This window comes from Podarcis bocagei (assembly GCF_964188305.1).
Source record: "Podarcis bocagei genome assembly, chromosome: 6".
Lineage (NCBI taxonomy): Eukaryota > Metazoa > Chordata > Lepidosauria > Squamata > Lacertidae > Podarcis > Podarcis bocagei.
In genome coordinates this window covers 62137473-62159349 of record NC_138130.1, presented here as the reverse complement: position 1 = coordinate 62159349, position 21877 = coordinate 62137473, and the positions used below count along the sequence as shown (strand labels likewise).

General features: G+C 40.0%; 2 protein-coding genes across 8 annotated transcripts in view; one reads left to right on the top strand and one right to left on the bottom strand.

Annotated features, from left to right (window-relative positions):
- The window catches only part of LOC308590040 (uncharacterized protein), a gene marked incomplete at its 5' end in the record, with an annotated part of 378432 nt that overhangs the window by 305552 nt on the left and 51003 nt on the right, over nt 1–21877 (bottom strand). The window lies entirely within an intron of this gene.
- The window catches only part of ROBO1 (roundabout guidance receptor 1), a 587586-nt gene that overhangs the window by 550247 nt on the left and 15462 nt on the right, over nt 1–21877 (top strand). For 2 of the 4 annotated variants that reach the window (XM_081199571.1, XM_081199573.1), the window contains 9 exons: nt 568–594; nt 3142–3184; nt 6438–6592; nt 7474–7809; nt 9657–9761; nt 14981–15125; nt 15325–15576; nt 17536–17942; nt 21724–21876. In XM_081199571.1, coding sequence (XP_081055697.1) covers nt 568–594; nt 3142–3184; nt 6438–6592; nt 7474–7809; nt 9657–9761; nt 14981–15125; nt 15325–15576; nt 17536–17942; nt 21724–21876 — 1623 coding nt within the window. The remainder of the gene's footprint in view (nt 1–567; nt 595–3141; nt 3185–6437; nt 6593–7473; nt 7810–9656; nt 9762–14980; nt 15126–15324; nt 15577–17535; nt 17943–21723; nt 21877) is intronic. The other 2 variants (XM_081199572.1, XM_081199574.1) reach the window with 1 other exon arrangement.

Here is a 21877-nt window from a genome sequence, read left to right as displayed (position 1 = left end):
GCTGTGATATTGAGCAGCTGTTACAATAAAGCACAACACACTTTTAGGGTGCAAGTAATGGAAAATTAGCACATTTTCATAATACTTTGTTACTCCTAGTAATAGCTTACTCTTTACTTAAATGCTTAAGTATCCTTATTGATCCACTATATCAAGCATTTGCATGATGCAGTGAATATAAGAGTCTAGCAATATCTTGATGATACTGGGAAAAGTAACCATCACTCTTCTTTATATATATATATATATATGATTAAATAGTGTAGGGTTTTTGTTTGTACATGGATTTGCAGCAAAACAGAAAGCACTAAAGAGAAGGTCATTTAGAGGCTAAACCACACACTATTTCCCTCAAGAGCACACTATACTAGAATGTTATTCTTCTTCTGTGGAGACAAGTCACCTTTTTAAATAACAAATTTTGTTTTATTCACATATTGGTATGTCTTGGACATATTTACTCTTACTTTTATGTTCTGTTCTTGCCCTGATTTATACTAATGTTGTGTGGTCTCTTTTTCTTTCTTCAGCTTAATAACCAGTTTTTATTGTGTTTTGATTTTTCAGTCCCGTCTTTTACCTTCACACCAACAGGTATATATTTGCACTTTTCCCTTGTCTGATTGGCATGTGCCTGTGTGATACTGTGTCACTGTCTCTTTTTCTTCTTCCCTCATATAACCAGGCACAATATTACACAGCGAGTAGTATGAGTAGTATTCGTTACGTATCCTTATTGTTAGCATCATTTTGCCAATTTGGCAGATCTCGCACTGCTGTCCAAAGTTTGAGTTTTATATCCATTGGAAGACTACATGAGATCCTATCATCTTCTATACTAATGTATAGCATGGTTGGGTGGTTTTTGCTTTTTTGTTTTTGCTAATTTTGTATATTGTATAGTTGTTCATAATGTTCTGCTCTACCAAAATGGGCCATAGCTGCACAAAGGACTCTGCATAAAGGCAAGCAGCATTCCCTTCCAATGATTCTTAATGGAACATTACTTAACACTTAAACAGAAAGGCATACAAAGGATTTCATTTTTATAAATTGGGAGATGTCTATATGTGTTGTATCCAACTGACAGTAAGACTTCCATGTTGCTCAGCTGAGGGTAAGACTCCCATTATCAGAACAAGGAATTAAGCTATTTACAACACACACACACACACACACACACACACACACACACCCCTCATGTCCCCCCCCCCCACTCCCAATCTGCTCTGGAGGATGCTCAAAGAGATCATTCTAGGGGATGTGGGGCAACAGGAAAAGGGGTAAATTATTGCAAAGTATCCATTGAGCAGTACTGTTGGATACAACCCCACGACTATATCTAAAGCTTTGTTCTCAGTCTATGCTGAAACTTTTCTCTTTAGATTGGAAAGCTCTATGCTTTAGGAAATGCCATTAATAGAAGATGCCATTAACGTGAAAGCAATGCACACATGCTGTTGAGTGTAGCCTGGAATTCTGTGTGAACCTTAGCATTATAATTATACCCTATACCATACAGATCTGAAAGCATGAGAATGAAATGCTTGTCAGTTACTCTTGGTTATTTAAAAGAATACTAAAAATAGACAAAAGGTTACATTAAAGGAAGTTTTACCAGTAACACAATGACTTTCCCTCACTCTCCTTTCCCAGTGCCACCCCCAATCTGTTCTGTGTTCCCCACCAATCCTCCAGAGCAAATTCGGGGGGGGGGGACAATGAGGAGAGGAAGTCCTGCTGCATTGGTGGAACACCTTGCCTTAACAGGATAGCTTTGTTATCTAGAACCCCAATAATCAATGTTAAATACGGTAAATGCCAAACTCCCATTTAAACAGTGTTCTGTCGGCACATTTCTGCCGAAGATTGTAATATTTAATAATATTAGCAAGTAAACAGGCATTCTAATGGTTTATTACTTAGCATTATAATAGACGACATAGTCTGTATTCAAATTGTTTTGTGATTAATCACATTTCAATAATATTGCTGATGGAGAGAGAAAATTACTTCACGTTCTCAAAAAAGAATGAATTCCTTCATGTTTATAAAAATCTTTTGTAATTCTAGTAAGTTGTTATTTCAACTTTTAAAATAGTTTTGGTCCTTGTTTCTCATTCACTTTTAACATATATCAATATGAAATTTGCTTCAGCATTAGTTTAAACATTCTCCTATTTTCCTCATACAGAAGCCATGTTTTTAACAACTGGGCTGTACAGAGAAAATAATTTATGTACATTATTAGTGTTGCTAAGTTAATTTGCAAGCTTAAATTTAAGCATGTTTAGGCTTGGTGTCAGATTTCTCGCAGGAGCCAAGTTTTTAGAACTGTGAAGACAAAAATATTTTAATCAATACTTGGCACAATACACAACAGGGAAATTTGACAAGGAGTCATTTGAAATGCGGACTGTATTTAAAATTTAAAACTTTTCTGTTCCATAATTCAGAATCCAACTAGTTTAGTTCCACTGAATTTAAATGGTAACAACCCCTCATCTTCAGCAACACTTTCAGCAAAAGGCCTATGTACCATTGGCTGCTACATTTTAATCCTGTTATTGTAATCGCTGCAAGCGGTTATCTCTGCCTTGCAGACCCCCACTTTGGAGTTCTTCTAACAAGCAGAATTTGGCTGCCTTTTAAAACACATTCCTAGTTTGGGAAATGCATAGCTATGGAATCCATCGCCACTTGCACTGAGGTTAATCTTCTTAACTCTTTGCTTAACCTGGGGGTGGTAGCTGAAGTACAGCAAGTGTATTTGGGTCTGGGCATGTTTAAAACGCATTTTCAGGACCGAGTCTTTATGACATGCTTCCCAAAATATAAATATATTTGGAAACACCTATCTGTTGTGTTTTACATTCCATTTTGTAAACAACAGCACACACATCAGAAAATACTGCTGCCGAGCAATATCTATTTTATGTTTTGAAAAATAAACAACTAAAACTCCAGTGGCTTTTAGGTGGCAGTATGGATGTATAGAGTTGGTGGTAGGAACTGCTTATGCCAACAGTAATCTAGGCACAAGGAAATAAAATGCATTTTAGCATTTTTCTTTCTAGGATCCAACAGAAGCACTTTCAGAGAATTAACTTAACCACTATATATTTTCATTTTATATTTTAGTAACCTATCAAAGAGGAGGTGAAGCTGTAAGCAGTGGAGGCAGGTAAGATTGTATACAGTTTTCCTACATATAATGCAAAATGCAGACTGAACTGCAGGATATGTTGGGTAAAGCTGCATCTCTGAATGCAAACAGCAGAGGGAGCACTTTGACTTCAAACTAAAACTCTTGCTGCTATAAGGGGATGATTAAAGGGAGCTAAAGTAGCTAAATTGTGGCATTTAAGGAGATTAAACACTTAGTAATGATAGCAAAGAGAAAAACCTTAAATTGGAAACCATGCTTAAAGAAAGCTGCCTCTTAGGTGATTTTTAAAAACAGAAAACAAAAATGGAATAGTGATCATTACTGGTTGGGAATTGCAAATTTAAAGTACAGATAAATCCGGGTTCTGAGAAATAAATGCAATTCCATCTTTAGACTATAGCTAAGTCTTTAGTTAATTGGTCAATGGGGAATGATTCTCTTCTCAAACAAATGAAAGTGTTTCATTAATACTGACGTCACTGCAATTCTACCTGGATGGCGTTGGGTGGCAGCGAGGTCAGGTGTGTGTGGACACATCAGCAGAGCCAGTTGCGCACTCACACTGGTGTGTCTGCATGGCCCTGACTTCATTGCCATCTTGTGTCACTCCAGTGCTGTCCAGGCAACTGCAGCAACTCCCCAGCACAGCAGCTGCTTCTTAACAAGGATTTCAGCCAGCCCAAGGTGCCTCTAAAATAAAGCTATATGGAGGTATACAATCGCTGTCATGTCAAATACAAGTCAGGCTATACAGATGATGGTGCAGAGCCAAAATGATGCATAGCAACTGCAGTCAAGCCACCCACAAAGAAAGAAGTTATGTCACACAGAATGCTAAGATTAGCAAATAGGTCAAACAGTGGCTTCTGCTTCTTTTCCAAATGAGGTTGTTTTTTTAAAAAAGGTGTTTAGTGTATCTTGTGTGTGAACAAGGAACTAAATTATGCAGAGCTCTGAAACTGGCACCATGGCCACTTTCTGGGCTATGCAGTACCTGTCCCTGTACTCACACTGGCCTGATTCACGCATAATAACAAAGCATATTTACTTACTATATTAATGTGCCTTGGGATTATGTTCTTGCTTCCTTGTACACCCTCCCTCCATGCCATGTCTTGCAGGAAACTGGATTGTGACAAAAAAAACCCAAACATTTTGATTAATTGGGGTGTGCACGCTCCCTAAAATGAGGTCTGCTGCTTTTAAAAAACATGGCTAGCTAAAATCATTTTAGGAAGGATGTACTCCTGATGCAGGGGGCGGAGTGGAATTCTTAAATAGGGTTTTTTTAAAAAAGAAAAGAAAAAGGAAGAGGGAAGCACAGTAGACAGCACTTTTAAAAGGGCAAAAGGGAGTGAAATCTAAGTTTTCCCCTTCCCACAGCTGAGTTGTTTCAGCTCCCCTACCCACTTTTTAACCTCCTACTAGTTTTTTGCCGTAGTTTTCAGGACAAGCACAAACCATTGTATGCCTGTTCAGTAGAACACCAAATTGTGATTTCTCCACAAACTACAAAGGGCAGCTTTCACAGCATATGAAGAGAAGAGAGGAAGGAGTGAACAAGCCCAAAGTTCACTCCAGGCTTCTGCACACATTACCAAAACATTTTGATGTTGCATCTGGATAGAGCTATTCTGAGTTATTGCTGTTGATCCAGATGAATATGAGTTCCACCCAAGTTAATGCAAGACAGTTAAAAAGGGAACATTCTGCACCAGCTTTTAGGTATACCCTCAGCTGTACAAAGGGAATGGAGCTAGAGATGCCATGCTTACATAAAATGCATTATTTTCTTAGCAGCTGTTTTTTTCTGATCAAATTGGTATTTTTCCAAGTAATCCATTCAGAAAGCATTTGTAACTATTAGTTGATTCCAGTTCATTGAGCATAATGTACTTTGCATAATGAGAAACACTTTTGCTTAGTATTTATAGTTGTTGTTTTTTTAATGTTCTCTGTAACTTTTATTTTCAAGAATTTCAGCTAAGCTGGAAATGGGTGGGGGGGAATGTGGCCTGTATCCAAAGAACTGCAGGAGTTTTTCTGCATACCAAAGGGAGCTTTGGCCATGTGTCAAAGAGCAGTCCCCTACGCTGCATGGCCTGCCTAATATGAAATTGAGGAAAGTTTCACAAATAGGTCATACGGTGTGTTTGTTATACACACTGTAGGAAACAAAGGGAGAATAGTGTTGTGCTTGCACTGTGAAATAAAATGTGTGTGTGTGATTATTTAGAGATCAAACATGTATGTTGTTAATGACAAAATTGTTAGGAGTGGTTTATTTTAAAGGAGTAACAAGCATGTTGTCAGCTGTCCAATCATAAACCCAACTACTTTATGTTGGTGCAATGGAGACTACTATGAAAGGCAGGAATGGAATGTCAACATGAATTTAATAGTGGGTAACAAAGAAGGTCCTAGAAAATGTCCACAGATCTCTGTATAGAAGAAAGGCTTTTAACGCTGTCTTGGGGGCATTAAGGGAAGGAGTGGGAAACATTGATACAGTGGTACCTTGGTTGTCAAATGGCTTAGTTGTTGAACAGATCAGCTCCCGAATGCCGCAAACCGGAAGTGAGTGTTCCGGTTTGCGACCTTTTTTGGAAGCCGGATGTCCAATGCGGCTTCCGCAGCTTCCGATGAGTGCAGGAAGCTCCTGCAGCCAATCGGAAGCTGCACCTTGGTTTTCGAACCATTCTGGGAGTCAAACGGACTCCCAGAACGGATTAAGTTCGACAACCCAGGTACCACTGTACTTGTGATGGTTAAGGGAGGAAGAGTTGGTTCAACTCTTAAGTTGTTTTCTTACCCAATAAAGATGTACTATTTTTTTAACCAAAAGCTGTAGATACTGAAATGCCTAAGAACATTAAAAGTATCTTTAGATGAATGGTAAAATACGCCTGATGTATGTTCATACACAGCTAATTCCAAATCTGCAGCAACACTGCTTGGGGAACCTTTTGCTCCACACCTAAAGGTTGTTACAAGTTGTTATGAAGGGACTCCTAACAAGGCTTCTCCAGCAGACCTGAAGGAACAGGGAAGCCCATACAAGTCAGCACATAGTTGCTTATTTAAAGCTTTCCCTCTGCCAGCTAATTTCATTTAGCAACTGTTCATGTTTCCAGTATCACTAGGAAGAATAAGTAAATTTCCAGTACAAACAATTGCGGTCAAAGACCAGACCGATTTTCAGTACTTCAATGTGAACTTTGCTTTTAAGATGACATCTTATGATAATTAGTAATTCTGTGTTTTGAAGGCCAGGCCTTTTAAACATCAATGAACCTGCCACTCAGCCATGGCTTGCAGATACATGGCCTAACACTGGGAATAATCACAATGACTGCTCCATCAACTGCTGTACATCAGGCAATGGAAACAGTGACAGCAACCTCACTACATATAGTCGCCCAGGTAAATCTTGTTTATTATTAAAATAACTTAATTTGAACCTAATTTGTATTGTTTCCTTCCTATTTGTTTATTGCTGTCTATATCATCTGGGCATGTTACTGCTCAAAGTTATCCTATTGCCGTTATTTATGCTACTGTACCCACACATTTAGATCCTTTTGAGAGAGTTCTTGCCTCCTGTCAAAGTACAGCTTCTTTGGGTGCTTAATCCCCTCGTCATTGTTTCTAGATTATATTAATCCTTACCCAACATCCTGTAGAATATATAAAGTGGCAGCAGGCGTCCCAACATCTTTCGGGGAGATGACTCACAAACTAATCCATTTTATGTCTCATTCCTTCTCTTTTATGATCTGTTACCCACAGCATTGTCTCACCCATATTCCACTCCCAGGCACAAACTTGTGTCTATAAAGATTCCAGGAGAACTAGTCATTTCTGCTTTTTGTACTCACAAACACATAGTTTTATTTATGGAATCAAATGTTGTATGACTCATAAGAAAGCTAGTACAACTTTCTCTGGAATGTACAGTGAAGTGCTGCAGGTGGTATTCAGGTACAAATGCTACTTAGTCAAGAACAGTATTTAGCTATAAATTTAAGATCAATTAGTAGATTCTGCCATCAAGTGCCTTGCAGAAGGAGATTACCTGTGTAAAAAGAGAAATGGAGTTGGGGACTCCTATATGAAGGGTACACCTTATAGTTTTGGACCTATGGAACTAAGCTGCCATTTTACTATAGCTAACATTCTGATTCAGCTTCTGTTCCACCTAACTATTTCTGCTTCAGAAAGCCAAATCATGTAGGCCAAAAAGCACCTAAAAATAGTCTTCTAACTGAACACAATTTTCCCTTTTCCCTTCCTGCTGTGGTTAGCTGATTGTATAGCAAATTACAACAATCAGCTGGAGAACAAGCAAACAAACCTGATGCTGCCTGAGTCAACAGTATATGGCGATGTGGACTTAAGCAACAAAATCAATGAAATGAAAACTTTCAACAGCCCAAATCTAAAAGATGGAAGATACGTCAGCCAGCCAGGTCAGCCTACACCTTATGCCACCACTCAGCTCATCCAGTCAAACATCAGCAATAATGTTAACAGTGGCAGTGGTGATTCAAATGAAAAACACTGGAAGCCATCTACACAGCAGAAACAAGAGGTTGCGCCAGTTCAGTACAACATTATGGAACAAAACAAATTAAACAAAGGTAAATCACTTCATGTATCTCCCCCCCCCCCACCTTCTCAATGCACTGGAGATTCCATAAACCTCTCCTTTCAGGGTCTCAGCTTGTGTAAATGAAAATAACTACATATATTTCTTTCTATCTGTCCGCAAATCTGATAATTGGTTACTGCAGTGTGGAACTTGTTAGGATGAACTGAACACTGTGGAACAATCTAAGCTCCTTTGTAGATTTAGAAATTCCCAATTAACAGTGTCAAAGAGTTAATTAGCACTACAATAATCTGCAGAAATTGAATTTATTCTAACAAATAAGCAGCTGTATCTTAAAAGAGAATTTAATAAAATATATTTTCATATGGCTTTGAGCTTAATTTAAATTTAATAACAACAAATGAGTGATTGGCTGGTATTGAGACATCTTTAATTCATAAAGGAGATGCAAGGTGCAGGCATTGCAGTCAAATTTTAAAATAGGTCATCCCATTCTTCTAGTGGTGAATGGAGTCTAATTAACCTACATATCACTGTAAATTACTGGAATGTTGCATATAAAATTTTGTATGATTGTATTGTGGGTTTTGCTAAAAATGGAAACGAACTGATCTGATAAATTTTAGACTTACTCTTTGCATTCACCGTCTTGCATTCAGTTCTGGATTAAAATTACTGCTTTAGATCTATAACCTTAAAATGAATTGATTTCAGTGTTAACTTGAAAAATCAGAATGTGCTTTCTGGCCTTAAGGGCACATTTCTCTAATGTAGTGTGTGGGCTATAGAAAACGAAGTGATGCGATTTCTTGCTAGTCCTTCAGGCTACCATGCAGCTTGCTTTAATAACACGATTTGCAAAACGCTATCCCTAGGAGCTGGCCCTGTTCTATCTTTGAACTTTCTGAGCACATTGTTGTAGCTCTCATGGTCACCTAGTGATATTGAAAAGGTAAAGGACATGTTCCATTACAAAAGGTTGATTCAATCTATTTACTACCTGACCTACTTATCTACAGAATGGTTCAGAGGCCACATAAATCTGACATGAGTGTCTAGCTGTTTGCTATAGCAGTGACAGTTTTTAATTATATTTTTGCCTTGAATTTTTCTGCATGTTTTATGGGATTATTATTATTTTTTGTCTCACAACTTAGGGTTTTCAAATCCAGGAAAAAAAATCTCTCCATAAAGTTCTGGTTAAAAAAATTAATTACCTAATTCAAATGATTATTTTAAGAATTCAGGATATAGAAAACGTGTTTTACTTTTATAGAGGAGTGAAATATTTATCAGATAATACAATAAAATTTTACTGAAGAAATATCTGTAAAGTACAAGAATATTACCAGGAGCTGACATTCATTTCATGGAACAAATAAAAGCAAATCATAAACAGAGCCATGGGATGTGAAATAGGAATGATAGAGCACAGTGCAGAACTCATCAAAATGGTTATTTCTCGTTACACAGGCTAGAAGTAAATTGTCAGAAAGATAGTTTTGTCTTAGAAAATAAGAAAGCGAATGAGAGAATACTGATCTATTTTTTTTAAAAAAACCCAATGTATAGAGAATCACGTCTGCGGTAGATACGCTTCCTTAATGATAGTGTAAAGTGCTGAAAAAGGAAAAGAGGTCAAAATGGTAAATCTCAGATCAGACTATTTTGTTCAACATTTTCCCAGTCTTCCATTACATAGTCTCACATGCCACGTATTTAAACACAGCAAAAACAAATCAGCCTTTCACACTAAGAACACAGATCTGCAACCAGACAATAAGTTAAGGCTTAGCTGTAAGCAGTTAGAACATTCACAGTACTATACCCAAGCAGCATATGCATGCAAATTCAAAAAGTCTGTTTTAATTGCAGACTACCGATCAAATGATAATGTTCCAACCATTCCATACAACCAAGCCTACGATCAGAATACAGGAGGGTCCTACAACAGTTCAGATCGAGGAAGCAGTACATCTGGTGAGTATGAACTACTGCTGCACCTAATCTCCAATTTCCTCAAATATTTTTCTCCCTGGGTAAGAGACTCCCGTTTTGTTTTATTTTGGCCTCTTCTGCAATATGCTTTAGAATTTCTTTAATTTTGGTGGGTGTGGGATTGCGCCTACTTTATCACTGCAAGGTGATTGTGGCAATGTGTGTTTTAATTTCCATTTCTCTAACCCACTGTAGCCTCCCCAGCAGTCTGTGCTTCCTGATCTATGACCAATCCATGGGGGGAGCTAACCTCATTGCACCTTTCCTTGAGCTTTAGCGCCCACATTGCGAAGTTAGTTTACTGAGCATCCGAGATTGATGTGATCGCTGCTTTTGTTTTTAAGGAATGATATTCCTTTTACCTGAAACAAAAAAACCTAATCACGCCAAGCTACTTAAAATCAAAAAGACTTTACTCTTAAAAACAACAACAACCAGCTATCAAGCATACACTAGGCCGCCTCTCTATCTTCGTACACAGCTGGACCCAAAAGGGCATTACAGGCACTCCCAGTCAGCTGAATGTATAAAGCCCTTTGCAAAGCACAGTGCAAGGCTATCTGCAAACCCTGGTAATCAGTTGCAGTTGTTCCCTTTTGGAAACTTCTTAATGCCAAGTGGGCTAGAGAATGCAGCTTGGATTCAGTTGATTGATCCTGAAAGCACATCTTGAAGGGAGGTTTCTGCAACCACCGAACAGCAGTTATAGTGACTTGAACTTTCACAGGTGGCAATCATATGATGTCATGTGATTGACAGATGGGCAGACTGTCCACTTTCAAAGTTGGCCTACAGAGGTTAGGGGACCGTCTAGAGCAGTGTTCCCCAACCTTGGGCCTCCAGCTGTTTTTGGACTACAATTCCCATCATCCTTGACCACTGGTCTTGCTAGCGAGGGATGATGGGAGTTGTAGTCCAAAAACAGCTGGAGGCCCAAGGTTGGGGAACACTGGTCTAGAGGGGCTGGGAGCTGGGGGCACTGTTATACAGTGGTTCCGCTCCTTCCTCCTGGGCCGTGTTCAGAAAGTGGTGGTGGGGATGAGTGTTCAGACCCCTGGGCTCTCACTTGTGGGGTGCCTCAGGGTTTTGTCCTCTCTACCCATGCTTTTCAACATCTACATGCAGCCGCTGGTAGAGATCATTAGGAGTCTGGACTGGGTGTTCATCAGTATGCAGATGATACCCAGCTCTACCTCTCTTTCACATCAGAACCAGTGAAGGCGGTGAAGGTCCTGTGTGAATGTCTGGAGGGAGTTGGAGGATGGATGGCAGCTAACAGATTGAGGTTGATCCTGACAAGACAGAAGCACTGTTTTGGGGGGACAGGAGGCGGGCAGGTGTGGAGGACTCCCTGGACTTGAATGGGGTAACTGTGCCCCTGAAGGACCATGGGCGGAGCCTGGGAGTCATTTTGGACTCGCAGCTGCCCATGGAGGTGCAGGTCAATTCTGTGTCCAGGGCAGCCGTTTACCATCGCCATCTGGTACGCAGGCTGAGACCCTATCTGCCCACGGACTGTCTCACCAGAGTGGTACATGCTCTAGTTATCGCTTGCTTGGACTACTGCAATGTGCTCTATGTTGGGTTACCTTTGAAGGTGACCCAGAAACTACAACTAATCCAGAATGTGGCAGCTAGACTGGTGACTGCGAGCGAGACCTACATTGGCTCCCAGTACGTTTCCAAGCACAATTCAAAGTGTTGGTGCTGACCTTTAAAGACCTAAACGGCCTCGGTCCAATATACCTGAAGGAGTGTCTCCACCCCCATCATTCTGCCCGGACACTGAGGTCCAGTGCCGAGGGCCTTCTGGCAGTTCCCTCGCTGCGAGAAGCCAAGTTACAGGGAACCAGGCAGAGGGTCTTCTCAGTAGTGGCACCCACCCTGTGGAACGCCCTCCCATCAGATGTCAAAGAGAAAAACAGCTACCAGACTTTTAGAAGACATCTGAAGGCAGCCCTGTTTAGGGAAGCTTTTAATGTTTAACAGATTATTGTATTTTAATATTTTGTTGGAAGCTGCCCAGAGTGGCTGGGGGAACCCAGCCAGATGGGTGGGGTATAAATAAATTATTATTATTATTATTAGGATCTAGCCCACCAGCCAGATACAGTTCCCTATCCTGCAGTAACAATGATCTTCTTAGTTGGATCAGGGCACCTCTGTTGGCAAAAAAGAATGACAGTTTCACAACCCACCAATATATCTTGGAAAGTCAGGAAGTGTCAACACAGTTGCTAGAGCACGTGAAAACCTGTGCAATTATTATTTCCTCCCTCTGTTCAGTATTAAACCAGTGTGACAGCTTTATTTTCTGTCAAAAGCAACCACCCAGGGTCAAACCAACAGGCTGCTCAGCAGTAATGCTAGCTACCTGAGCCTTGTCTGGGGTATTATAAGCTGAGGGAGAAGTCTCTTTTTCAGACCATTTCGTCCCTTGCCCCATCTGGAACTTTTGCAGTTTTGACATGTGCATGTAGACCTTCACAGCTTCATTAAGTTTCCATTATTTTGGTAGAAGGCAAGTGTGTTTGCCTTCAGTTCAGCTTTTTGTAACTGTATTTGTGTGTACATATCTGTCCAGTCTTGCTTGGAACCTATTACAAAGTCTGGACCACAGGTTTCCCGCCTACCATCCCTATACCACAACTCTTTCTTGATCAAATGATGTACTGTGAGATGCCTATTTTACAGTATAATGGAAATTATTTAACAACTGTATATGAATAAAAGAACAGTTTAGCAGAGATGGAAGCACACACATATCTAGAAAAAGAAAAGAAAAGCTGCTTTCTATACTGCTACAACTACTTTCAGGGTTTCTCTTATGACTGAATTACAGAGACACCAACAAGTTATAGCAGAGCTGGCTTCTGGGAAAGGGTTTGTAATACACTCTGCTGCTGTTCCTTCTTTATCAAGTCAAACTAGACTTGTTTAGTCTATATCCCCATTAAACTGCATATCGAATTTCATAAAACATTGCCCTATAGTTTGCAGATGAATGTGAGGTTTGGTTTATAGTTTATTATTTTATGTGCATGCGTGTGTGTGTGTGTTTTAAAATTAGTAATGTGGAGCTAAAGCAAACAGTGAAGAAAAACGTGAGCTGTTATGGGACAACTTCACAATTATGCAACTGCTATGATTACCCTGATATTAGTTATCTGAACAGTGGGTTAGGGGAGCGTACAGTTGAAATATATTTATAAATACATTTTTCTTCATCAAGATAGTTGACTGGGACCCAAGAGATTCTAGAGGCAGGTTCTGCACATTTACTGGGACTTCTGAGTGTTCTCTTCCTACCACTCCCAGAAGTGGATGCAGTTATAGTGTGCAGACCTGCCACTAGAATATACTGCAAATGACCCAGTTCAAACTCGGAGGTATTAGGAATCTTGGTAATACGACCGAATAAAATATTTAACCTATTTAGATTTGAAAAACATTCACTATTATTACAATTTAAAATAGTTTAGCGTGTTTAGAAGCATGCAACATTTCTCTTTCCATTTTGCTTTACATCTTATGTGAAATGTTCACTTGAAATCCAACAGCACCCAAGTAATTGATCCTTTCCCCAAGATACTCAGATGGCTAAAGCTTGTATCATTTTACTGTAAGCTATAATTTTCCACCAAGAGTAGCTGAAAACATTTGTCCCATACTTTCTTCTGCTCTTCTTATTGTGGTGTTTGTTTTTTTTTAATTCTTCCAGTAATTATTTTCAACTGCACCTGCCATTTGGAATGAATTTAGTAATTTCATTGTGCCTAAAACATTTCAGTGGACAAGTATAAATTACATATATTCATTAATGCAACAGGGAAACCTTTAATAGATCATATCTCTGTCAATTGTGAACCCAAAATTAGGCTCCAAAAATTAAATGGAGGGCGGACTTTGGAGAATATATATCCAATGCATCTTTTTGTTGTTTAATACTTAGATGATAATCTGTAATGCAATTAAAAACTGTAGAAATATTCTTTAATTATATTGCTGGTACAGTTCATTTATGGCTTTACCATATTTTAGCAAAAAAGTGAAGCAGACTGTTCCCAAATATAGGCAACGAAAGACAAAGGCAGTTCTAATTATTATTTTAATATAAATCCATATTCTAATAATACTTATTTTTGACATCAACTGGCCTCAACTAAGGCCAGGGCTTTTTCGGCTACGGCTCCAATCTGGTGGAATGCTCTGTCACAAGAGACTAGGGCCCTGTGGGACTTGACATCTTTCCGCAGAGCCTGCAAGACAGAGCTGTTCCACCAGGCCTTTGGCCAGGGCACAGCCTGACTCCCTCCTTTGGAAACCCTCACAGAACTCTAGCCCAATGGTTGCCATTAATCTGATTGGAATTAATTTTATAATGTAATGATTTTATAATGTTTTATCATTTTACTGTTGTTCCGCTCTGAGCCCAGCTTCGGCTGGGGAGGGCGGGATATAATTAAAATTTATTATTATTAAGCCATTTATTAATTCAATTCTATGTGTATTTCTTAACTGAAATGTACTACAACAGTGTATAAAAGCTGACTTATTAGTGACATTTACATGCTTACTAAGTTCTACAGAATCCAAAATTTGTAACAAGCTATGTCTGGAATATTGCATGTTCTTTTTGAAACTCCTAAACATGTGAATACTCATTCAATTAACACCTTGTCACATTGTTAAATCGCTTAGAAAATTGTCCCCTAAAGCAGTGTTCCCCAACCCCCGGGCCGCGGACTGGTGCTGGTCCGTGGATCAATCGGCACCGGGCCGCCCAAGGAACTTCAAATCATTTCACTGTGGCGGGCGGCCGAGGCGCAGAGCATTGCACTCTCTCAAGCCTGCCCATTGTGTGACAATAGCGAATGAAAATTCGCTATTGTTACACTGATGCTCCTCCTGGCCAATCAGGGAGCGGGTCCTCCCGCTTCCTGATTGGCCGAAAGGCAAACCTCACACCATTGGCCAGAGAGGAGGCGCCACGGGAGGGCTGAGGACTCGAGGTCGGAGACGCGGGGACTGAAGAGAAGCTGTCGTGAGGTAAGTGCACGGAGGGGGGAACTCAGCTCAAAACAAGCGGGCCATTTACCGGTCCGCGGCGATAAAAAGGTTGGGGAGCACTGCCCTAAAGGACTGATCAACAATTTATTTCATGGGCTATGATATAACAATTTGAATATATTTCTTTATAGGGAGTCAAGGGCACAAGAAGGGTGCTAGAACCCCCAAGGCATCCAAACAGGCTGGTATGAACTGGGCAGACCTTCTTCCACCTCCCCCTGTACATCCTCCTCCCCACAGTAATAGTGAAGACTACAGTCTATCTGTAAATGAAAGGTAAGATAAAAGAATGATTAATCAGTAAATTTTTCCAACCCAGTGGTCCAGATTCACTTAATTAACTGAATAAAAATATTTGTATTCCTAGTATAGAACTGAGTCTTCAGATTGACTCAAGAAATAATAAGAATTTGGTCCAAACATGGTATGAATGTATTCAGTGTTGTAATTCACATATTCTTAAATTAATTCTTAGCTATGAGCAGGCAATCCCATGTCCAATCCCACCAGCAAGAATGTATCTACAGCAGGATGAGCTCGAGGAAGAGGAAGAGGATGAACGAGGTCCCACACCACCAGTTCGAGGAGCAGCTTCATCTCCAGCAGCAGTGTCCTACAGCCATCAGTCTACTGCTACATTAACTCCTTCCCCCCAAGAAGAACTCCAGCCCATGCTACAGGATTGCCAGGAGGAAATGGGACATTTGCAACATCCACAAGATCGGCGGTATGTTACCAAAACACATTCTGAAGGAACTTCCTTAAACTAGTTCTATGAGGCGAACGTGTTGGGGTTAGGCAACACAACCAGCAGTAATCAAACAAATGTGTCATTAAATTGCTTCTAATGTTATATCTTAATGAAAATTCAGTATGGAAAGTAGCACTTCATTTACCATGGTGTAAATAGTGTTTCCAAAGAGTAGTTGCATAGTCTGTTACCTGGATGTAAAATATCATAATGAACAAATCTGTAGTTTTCTTTTTATTCCAATACAAAATAAAAGGCTACTAGATTGGCTGGAAAATTTGGATTCTTGCCTCCCAAACATGTTTGTAACAGGTAATTTTATTCATAATGTCCCTTACTCTCCTTACTCATTGGCCAATTTTCAAAGGTTAATTGTTTCCCAGAACTTTCCTGCTATTATCCTAGCGGTTATCAACAAATAATACCAATAGTATTTGATATTTCTTTTTGAGGTGGTTAATATGAGCTAACAACATTAAATTAGATTCATTTGTAGATGGCAGACCCATATACCTTTCCAAAAAACCCTGGTATGGCTACATTCCCTCCATATGTGGGCAAAGTACCATTTTCTTCATGGTACTTCAAATGGAGTTCTGACACATTATAAAGCATCCTTGATAGCCTTTACAGTATGAAATACCACCTCAGTCACATTTTCAATAAGTTTTCCATAACTGCCACTTTTTCCCATTTCTATTTGAAGCTTTTGTCATACTGACAGTGGACTTTAATCCATGAAAGCTTATGCCATAAAAATAAATTTATTAAGACACGTAAGATGCCACGGGACTCTGCTGTTTTAAAAAACCGTGTAAGCTTCTGATCACACAGTCTTAAAAAAAAAGTCATAGACTGAGTAACTACAGGTAATGCTAGTAAAATGATTAGAAGGTGAATAAAGAATTAGAAGGCTGGAACTTTTTTGCTTTGAGGAAAGGTATGGTAGATTTTTTAAAAAATGAACCATATGGAGAGAATGAATTTTTTAAAAAAACTTTATAACTTTTTATCCATAATGCTGTAACATTTTGTGTTAAGATGACAATATGAGTTTTCATAACCAGTTCATTTTTTTAAAGATACAGTCAAACCTTGACTCCCAAACGCCTCCGTTTTGGAACGTTTCGGCTCCCAAACGCCAAAAATCCATAAGTAAATGCTCCGGTTTTCAAATGTTTTTCGGAAGCCAAATGTCCGACACGGCTTCCACTTGAGTGCAGAAAGCTCTTACAGCCAATCGGAAGCCATGAATGGGCTTCTGGAATGGATTACATTCGACAACCAAGGTTTGACTGTACCAGAGTGTATGCTGAATAAGAATACAACAATTTATTGTAAACAATGGATTCATCAGTGGCTATAAGTCTTGATGGCTATATGGACCATCTAGATGAAGGGAATATTTATCTGAATATCAATTCCTAGGGAGGAACCAAACAGAAATTTTACTGGCTGTGGGCTTTCTGGAAGCATGTGGCTGACCACAGAAGAGAACAGGATGCTAGAGTAGATCTTTGGCTTGATTCCCCAGGCATATCATGTAACCTTCATTAAGCATAGAGTGAGCATTTGAAGCAGGGTGCCTGACTATGTGAGCACTGCTGCCCAAATTATAGCAAGTAGTTCAGCAGGGCACACCTCAAGTAATCCCCCTAAATTCTATTTGGTTCCACTCTATCTGATAAGTCAACAGCATTTGACAACACTGAATTCAGAATAGTGTTTCCTATAGCAGTTTAAGAACAAAACAAAACAAAAGTCTGTATTCTAGTAATTAAGGAAGGTGATATTACTTTTCTACTTTAGTTGTCAACCATTTCCAGTTTCTAAAAGAAATAAAAATCAGTTCAAGACTCAATAAAATAGGAAATTATAGCTGTATATATGTTTTGTTAATCTGTAACCATTTCTAACTATCTTTTACACACACAGACGTCAGCCTGTAAGCCCTCCTCCGCCTCCAAGACCTATCTCTCCGCCACATACCTATGGTTACATTTCAGGACCTCTTGTATCAGACATGGATACTGATGCACCAGAAGAGGAGGATGACGCAGACATGGAAGTGGCCAAGATGCAGAACAGAAGGCTTCTTTTGCGTGGTCTTGAACAGACGCCAGCCTCAAGTGTAGGAGATCTGGAGAGCTCTGTGACAGGTTCCATGATCAATGGATGGGGTTCAGCCTCAGAAGATGACAATATCTCAAGTGGACGGTCTAGTGTTAGCTCATCAGATGGATCCTTTTTTACAGATGCAGATTTTGCACAGGCTGTTGCTGCAGCAGCAGAATATGCTGGTCTCAAGGTAGCAAGGCGTCAAATGCAGGATGCTGTGGGAGGTGAGGCTTCTTCACTGCTATCATATATTTAATCAGGGATTCCCAGTTGATAAATGATTAGCTGTAATCCTAAGCAAATCTTTCTGAAATACTGTCCCTATGTGAATCCTGTGCACATGTCCAAGTTTCATATAGAGAGTAATAGAAATTCCCTTGTAGTATATAGCCATCTCAGCAAAGCCCATCATGCTTGTGTGATTGTTTTAACTGTGCTACACTTTCAATTCAAATGAATACTTTTCAAAAGTACACACTGCACAGATGATTTTCTCTTACAGAAGTTAGCCAGGAGCCTAAGCTTAAGCAACACCCCTTGTCATTCCAACCCATTAAAACAGTGCAAACTTAAAATATATGTTCATAAAAGTAATAAATAGGCTGCAACAAACACAGTTAAAAATCTTGTACCAAATACACACACACATACACACTGTGCAAACAATAAAAACAAAACAAGGTTATAATGGGAAGAGGACTAAATAAAAAACTGAGCAGCAAAGAACCTGATTGCCCCTGACCCCAAAGGAAGTAAAGTCGGGAACAAGTGGAGACAAACCTGTCTCCATCCAGGAGCAACATCACTGGTGCTATTCTACCCTATTTCTTAAGAACACAGAATGTTGCTTGCACAAAATGAGGCCACGGATCCATGTAGCTCAAGTGCTGTCCACAGTAACTGGCAGTAGCTTTCCAGGGTTTCGGATATTTGTATCTCAGATCTCTTGCACACAAGGTGGATGCTCCACTACCGATCTACAACCCCTTCCCAGAATGTCTTTTATAAGGTATGAAATTCACTGCGCATCATGGTACTAAATGAGGAAGAACTACTAGTTTTACTCACTCCACTCTTCCATAAGGAACGGCTTCTCCTTTCCCTTTAATAGAAGTGGTACCTCTATATTCTTGTGAACACAAGCCCTCAGGGTCCTCTTGTCAGCAACTCTATGCTTTATTGAGTTGATGTGGAGAATTGTTATGTGATCTCCATGATTTCAGTAAAACGATTTCACCAGGCAATCACATTTCCTAAGTGCTGTACATATATTAAGCAGTAAGACAGTCCTTTCCAACAGAGTTGGAATCTAAGGGGTATGATGCAATAGGAATGGGGAGGAAAAAGAAAAGGAAACCATTGGAGCAACTGCTCCAGGATGAAGCCAGGTTGACCTCCTCTTGCCATGATGCCCTTGGGAAGCAGGTGGCAGAGCTTCCCAATGGCCCTAGGTCACCTGAATGCTGTGAAAAGCTAGAACATTTCTTCCTTCAGCTCTGAACTCCTAGGTAGCTGGCAGTTGGAGCACTTTCACACAGCAGTGGGGGATGCCACTGCAGCTGTTATGGCTAATGACTGTGGCAAGGCTGGTCAAAAAGTATAGTATAGTGCATGTACTTTGCAAGGCATTTCTTTCTATGATGCACAACTAAAGTAAGTAGTTACAGTGTTGGACTTGGACTATGTTACCCTTCTTGATCAGCCATAAAACTCAGGAAGTCGCTTTCTCCTAGCTAGTGGCTGGGGCAACCCAGTCAGATGGGTGGAGCACTAATAATAATAATAATAATAATAATAATAATAATAATAATTAGTAATTAGTAATTGTTATTGTTATTACCACCAACCTCATAGCTGAGTTAGGATAAAATGGTGGACCTCATAAGGGCCTCTATGAGACAATGATGATAATGATGACAATTAATTTAATTTATTAGTCACTTGCCATGTAAAGATTCTCTTAAGCTACTTAAGAAAACTTTAAAAGCATAACACAAAATCAGAAGAAGAGCAACACGTTACAATAAAAACCATACAAAAATCTATGGAAAAGATCCAGAAAAACTATTTATTGACATGATCTACTGCTAAACAATAAATAAGGCATGGCCTGGTGTACACTTTTGATAACAAAGGTAAAACTATAAAGCCAAAGTTAAGATATAGTTTTAGATTTTTTAGGCTCTCCTTTGCAATCTAAGCAGTCTCCTCAATGGGATAGTCCGCAGTTGTGTTTTCTAATACTTAGCAAATAAAAAGAAAAAAGATATGTGTAGTGAGGAAACCGCCTCCCATATTTTCCTCACTTGCTTCTAACCTTTTAAGCTGGAAACGTCTAAACAACTTTTTCCCACAATATAAACAGTCATAGCATTTCTCGCCTATGTGAGTCCTCTGGTGTACAAAGAGGGACACCTTCATGTTGAAGCACAAGTGTAAATTTGCTGTGGGTTACCTTGTGTGCCTCCTGCAAGTCTTTCCCCACACTCTGGTTTTTCCCCTGATTCTCTGCTGCCTTTTCAAGTTGCTTTTATCATGAAAGCAACTTAGATGAGAGGTGAAATAAAAATGTGATGAATCTAACCACCCACAAGAAAGAACATGCTACAGTATTTATAACTTTTTCTCTCTAGCTTTTTTCAATGGTAAAAACCACTGCATTTCTATTTTGTGCCAAAAAGTAAATACATTCCAAACTGTCTTAGCAATTCAAAACTATGGTAATTGTTGGTGACACTTTAAGTAGCAGCAGCAAAGCAATCCTAAGCCTTGGGACGATAACAAATATATCAACGAAAGCTTCATTGGGGTGGCAACAATTTCAGTGGTTCCCTAGTGACAAGTACTGAAACTTAGGGTTGGTGAAGATCAGGTGGAAGATCAAGTGGAAGAACCTGGCAGGCACAGGGAGGGTTTTCTTTGATGGTACCGTATTTTTCACTCTATAGGACGCACCTTTTCCCCTCCAAAAATGAAGGGGAAATGTGTGTGCGTCCTATGGAGCGAATGCAGGCTTTCGTTGAAGCCTGGAGAACGAGAGAGGTCGGTGCGCACTGACCCCTCTCGCTCTTCAGGCTTCAGGAAGCTATCCGCAAACCTTCGGAGCGCGGCGGGAGTTCCCGCCAGGCTCAGAAGGCTTGCGGATAGCAGCAAGCTCCGGGAGCGAAGTGCTCCTGGACCCGTTCTGGGGGCTGGGGTCGGGGGAAGCTCAGGCTTCCCCCGCCCCCAGACCGGCAAGCTCCAGGAGCGACGGCGAGGTTGCGCGCAACTTCGCCTTCACTCCCGGACCCGTTCTGGGGGCTGGGGTCGGAGGAAGTTCGGGCTTTGCCCGCCCTAGCCCCGCAGCTAAAAAGGGAAGCCAAGACAGCGAGCGGGATCCATCCCGCTTACTGTCTTGGCTTCTGCCAAAGCCGCGCTCAGCCTCTCCGGGCTGGAGAGGTTGTTGGCGGCTAAAGAGGAAGCCAAGACAGCCAGCGGGATGGATCCCGCTGACTGTCTTGGCTTCTTTGCTCTTTGGGGCTGGGGGGGAATAAAAAAAAATTCTTTATTTCCCCCCCCCAAAAAAAAACTAGGTGCGCCCTATGGTCCGGTGCGCCCCATAGAGCGAAAAATACGGTATATACAAGTTTTAGGGAATGTGACAATTGTCCAGTATTAGGTGGCTTGAGAATGTTATAATATGAGTTATTATAATCTGATTTACCTTGGAGGGTTGTTGAAAGGACTGCAATCGATAATGCATGTGAAATCATTTCAACATTTGAAAATGATATATAAATGTTAAATAGTACAATGTTTATCTAGGTGCTGTTCCTATCAATTTAAATGTGTTTTGCTCTGTAAAAGTTCTGGATAAAAAAAAGCCTTGTATGTTTATATTAATGTGACATTGAATCTAAATAATGCTAATTATATAATTATATTTTTATTTACAGAATCGAAAGACTATTCTAGTTTCAGAGATAAAGTAACAAATTATAACATTGTGTGCCTCTTTGTTTCCAGGTCGTAGACATTACCATGCCTCGCACTGCCCCAGACCCACTAGCCCTGTCTCTACTGACAGCAACATGAGTGCTGCTGTAATTCAGAAGGTACGACCTGTCAAAAAGCAAAAGCACCAGCAAGGACATCTACGAAGAGAAGTCTACACAGATGG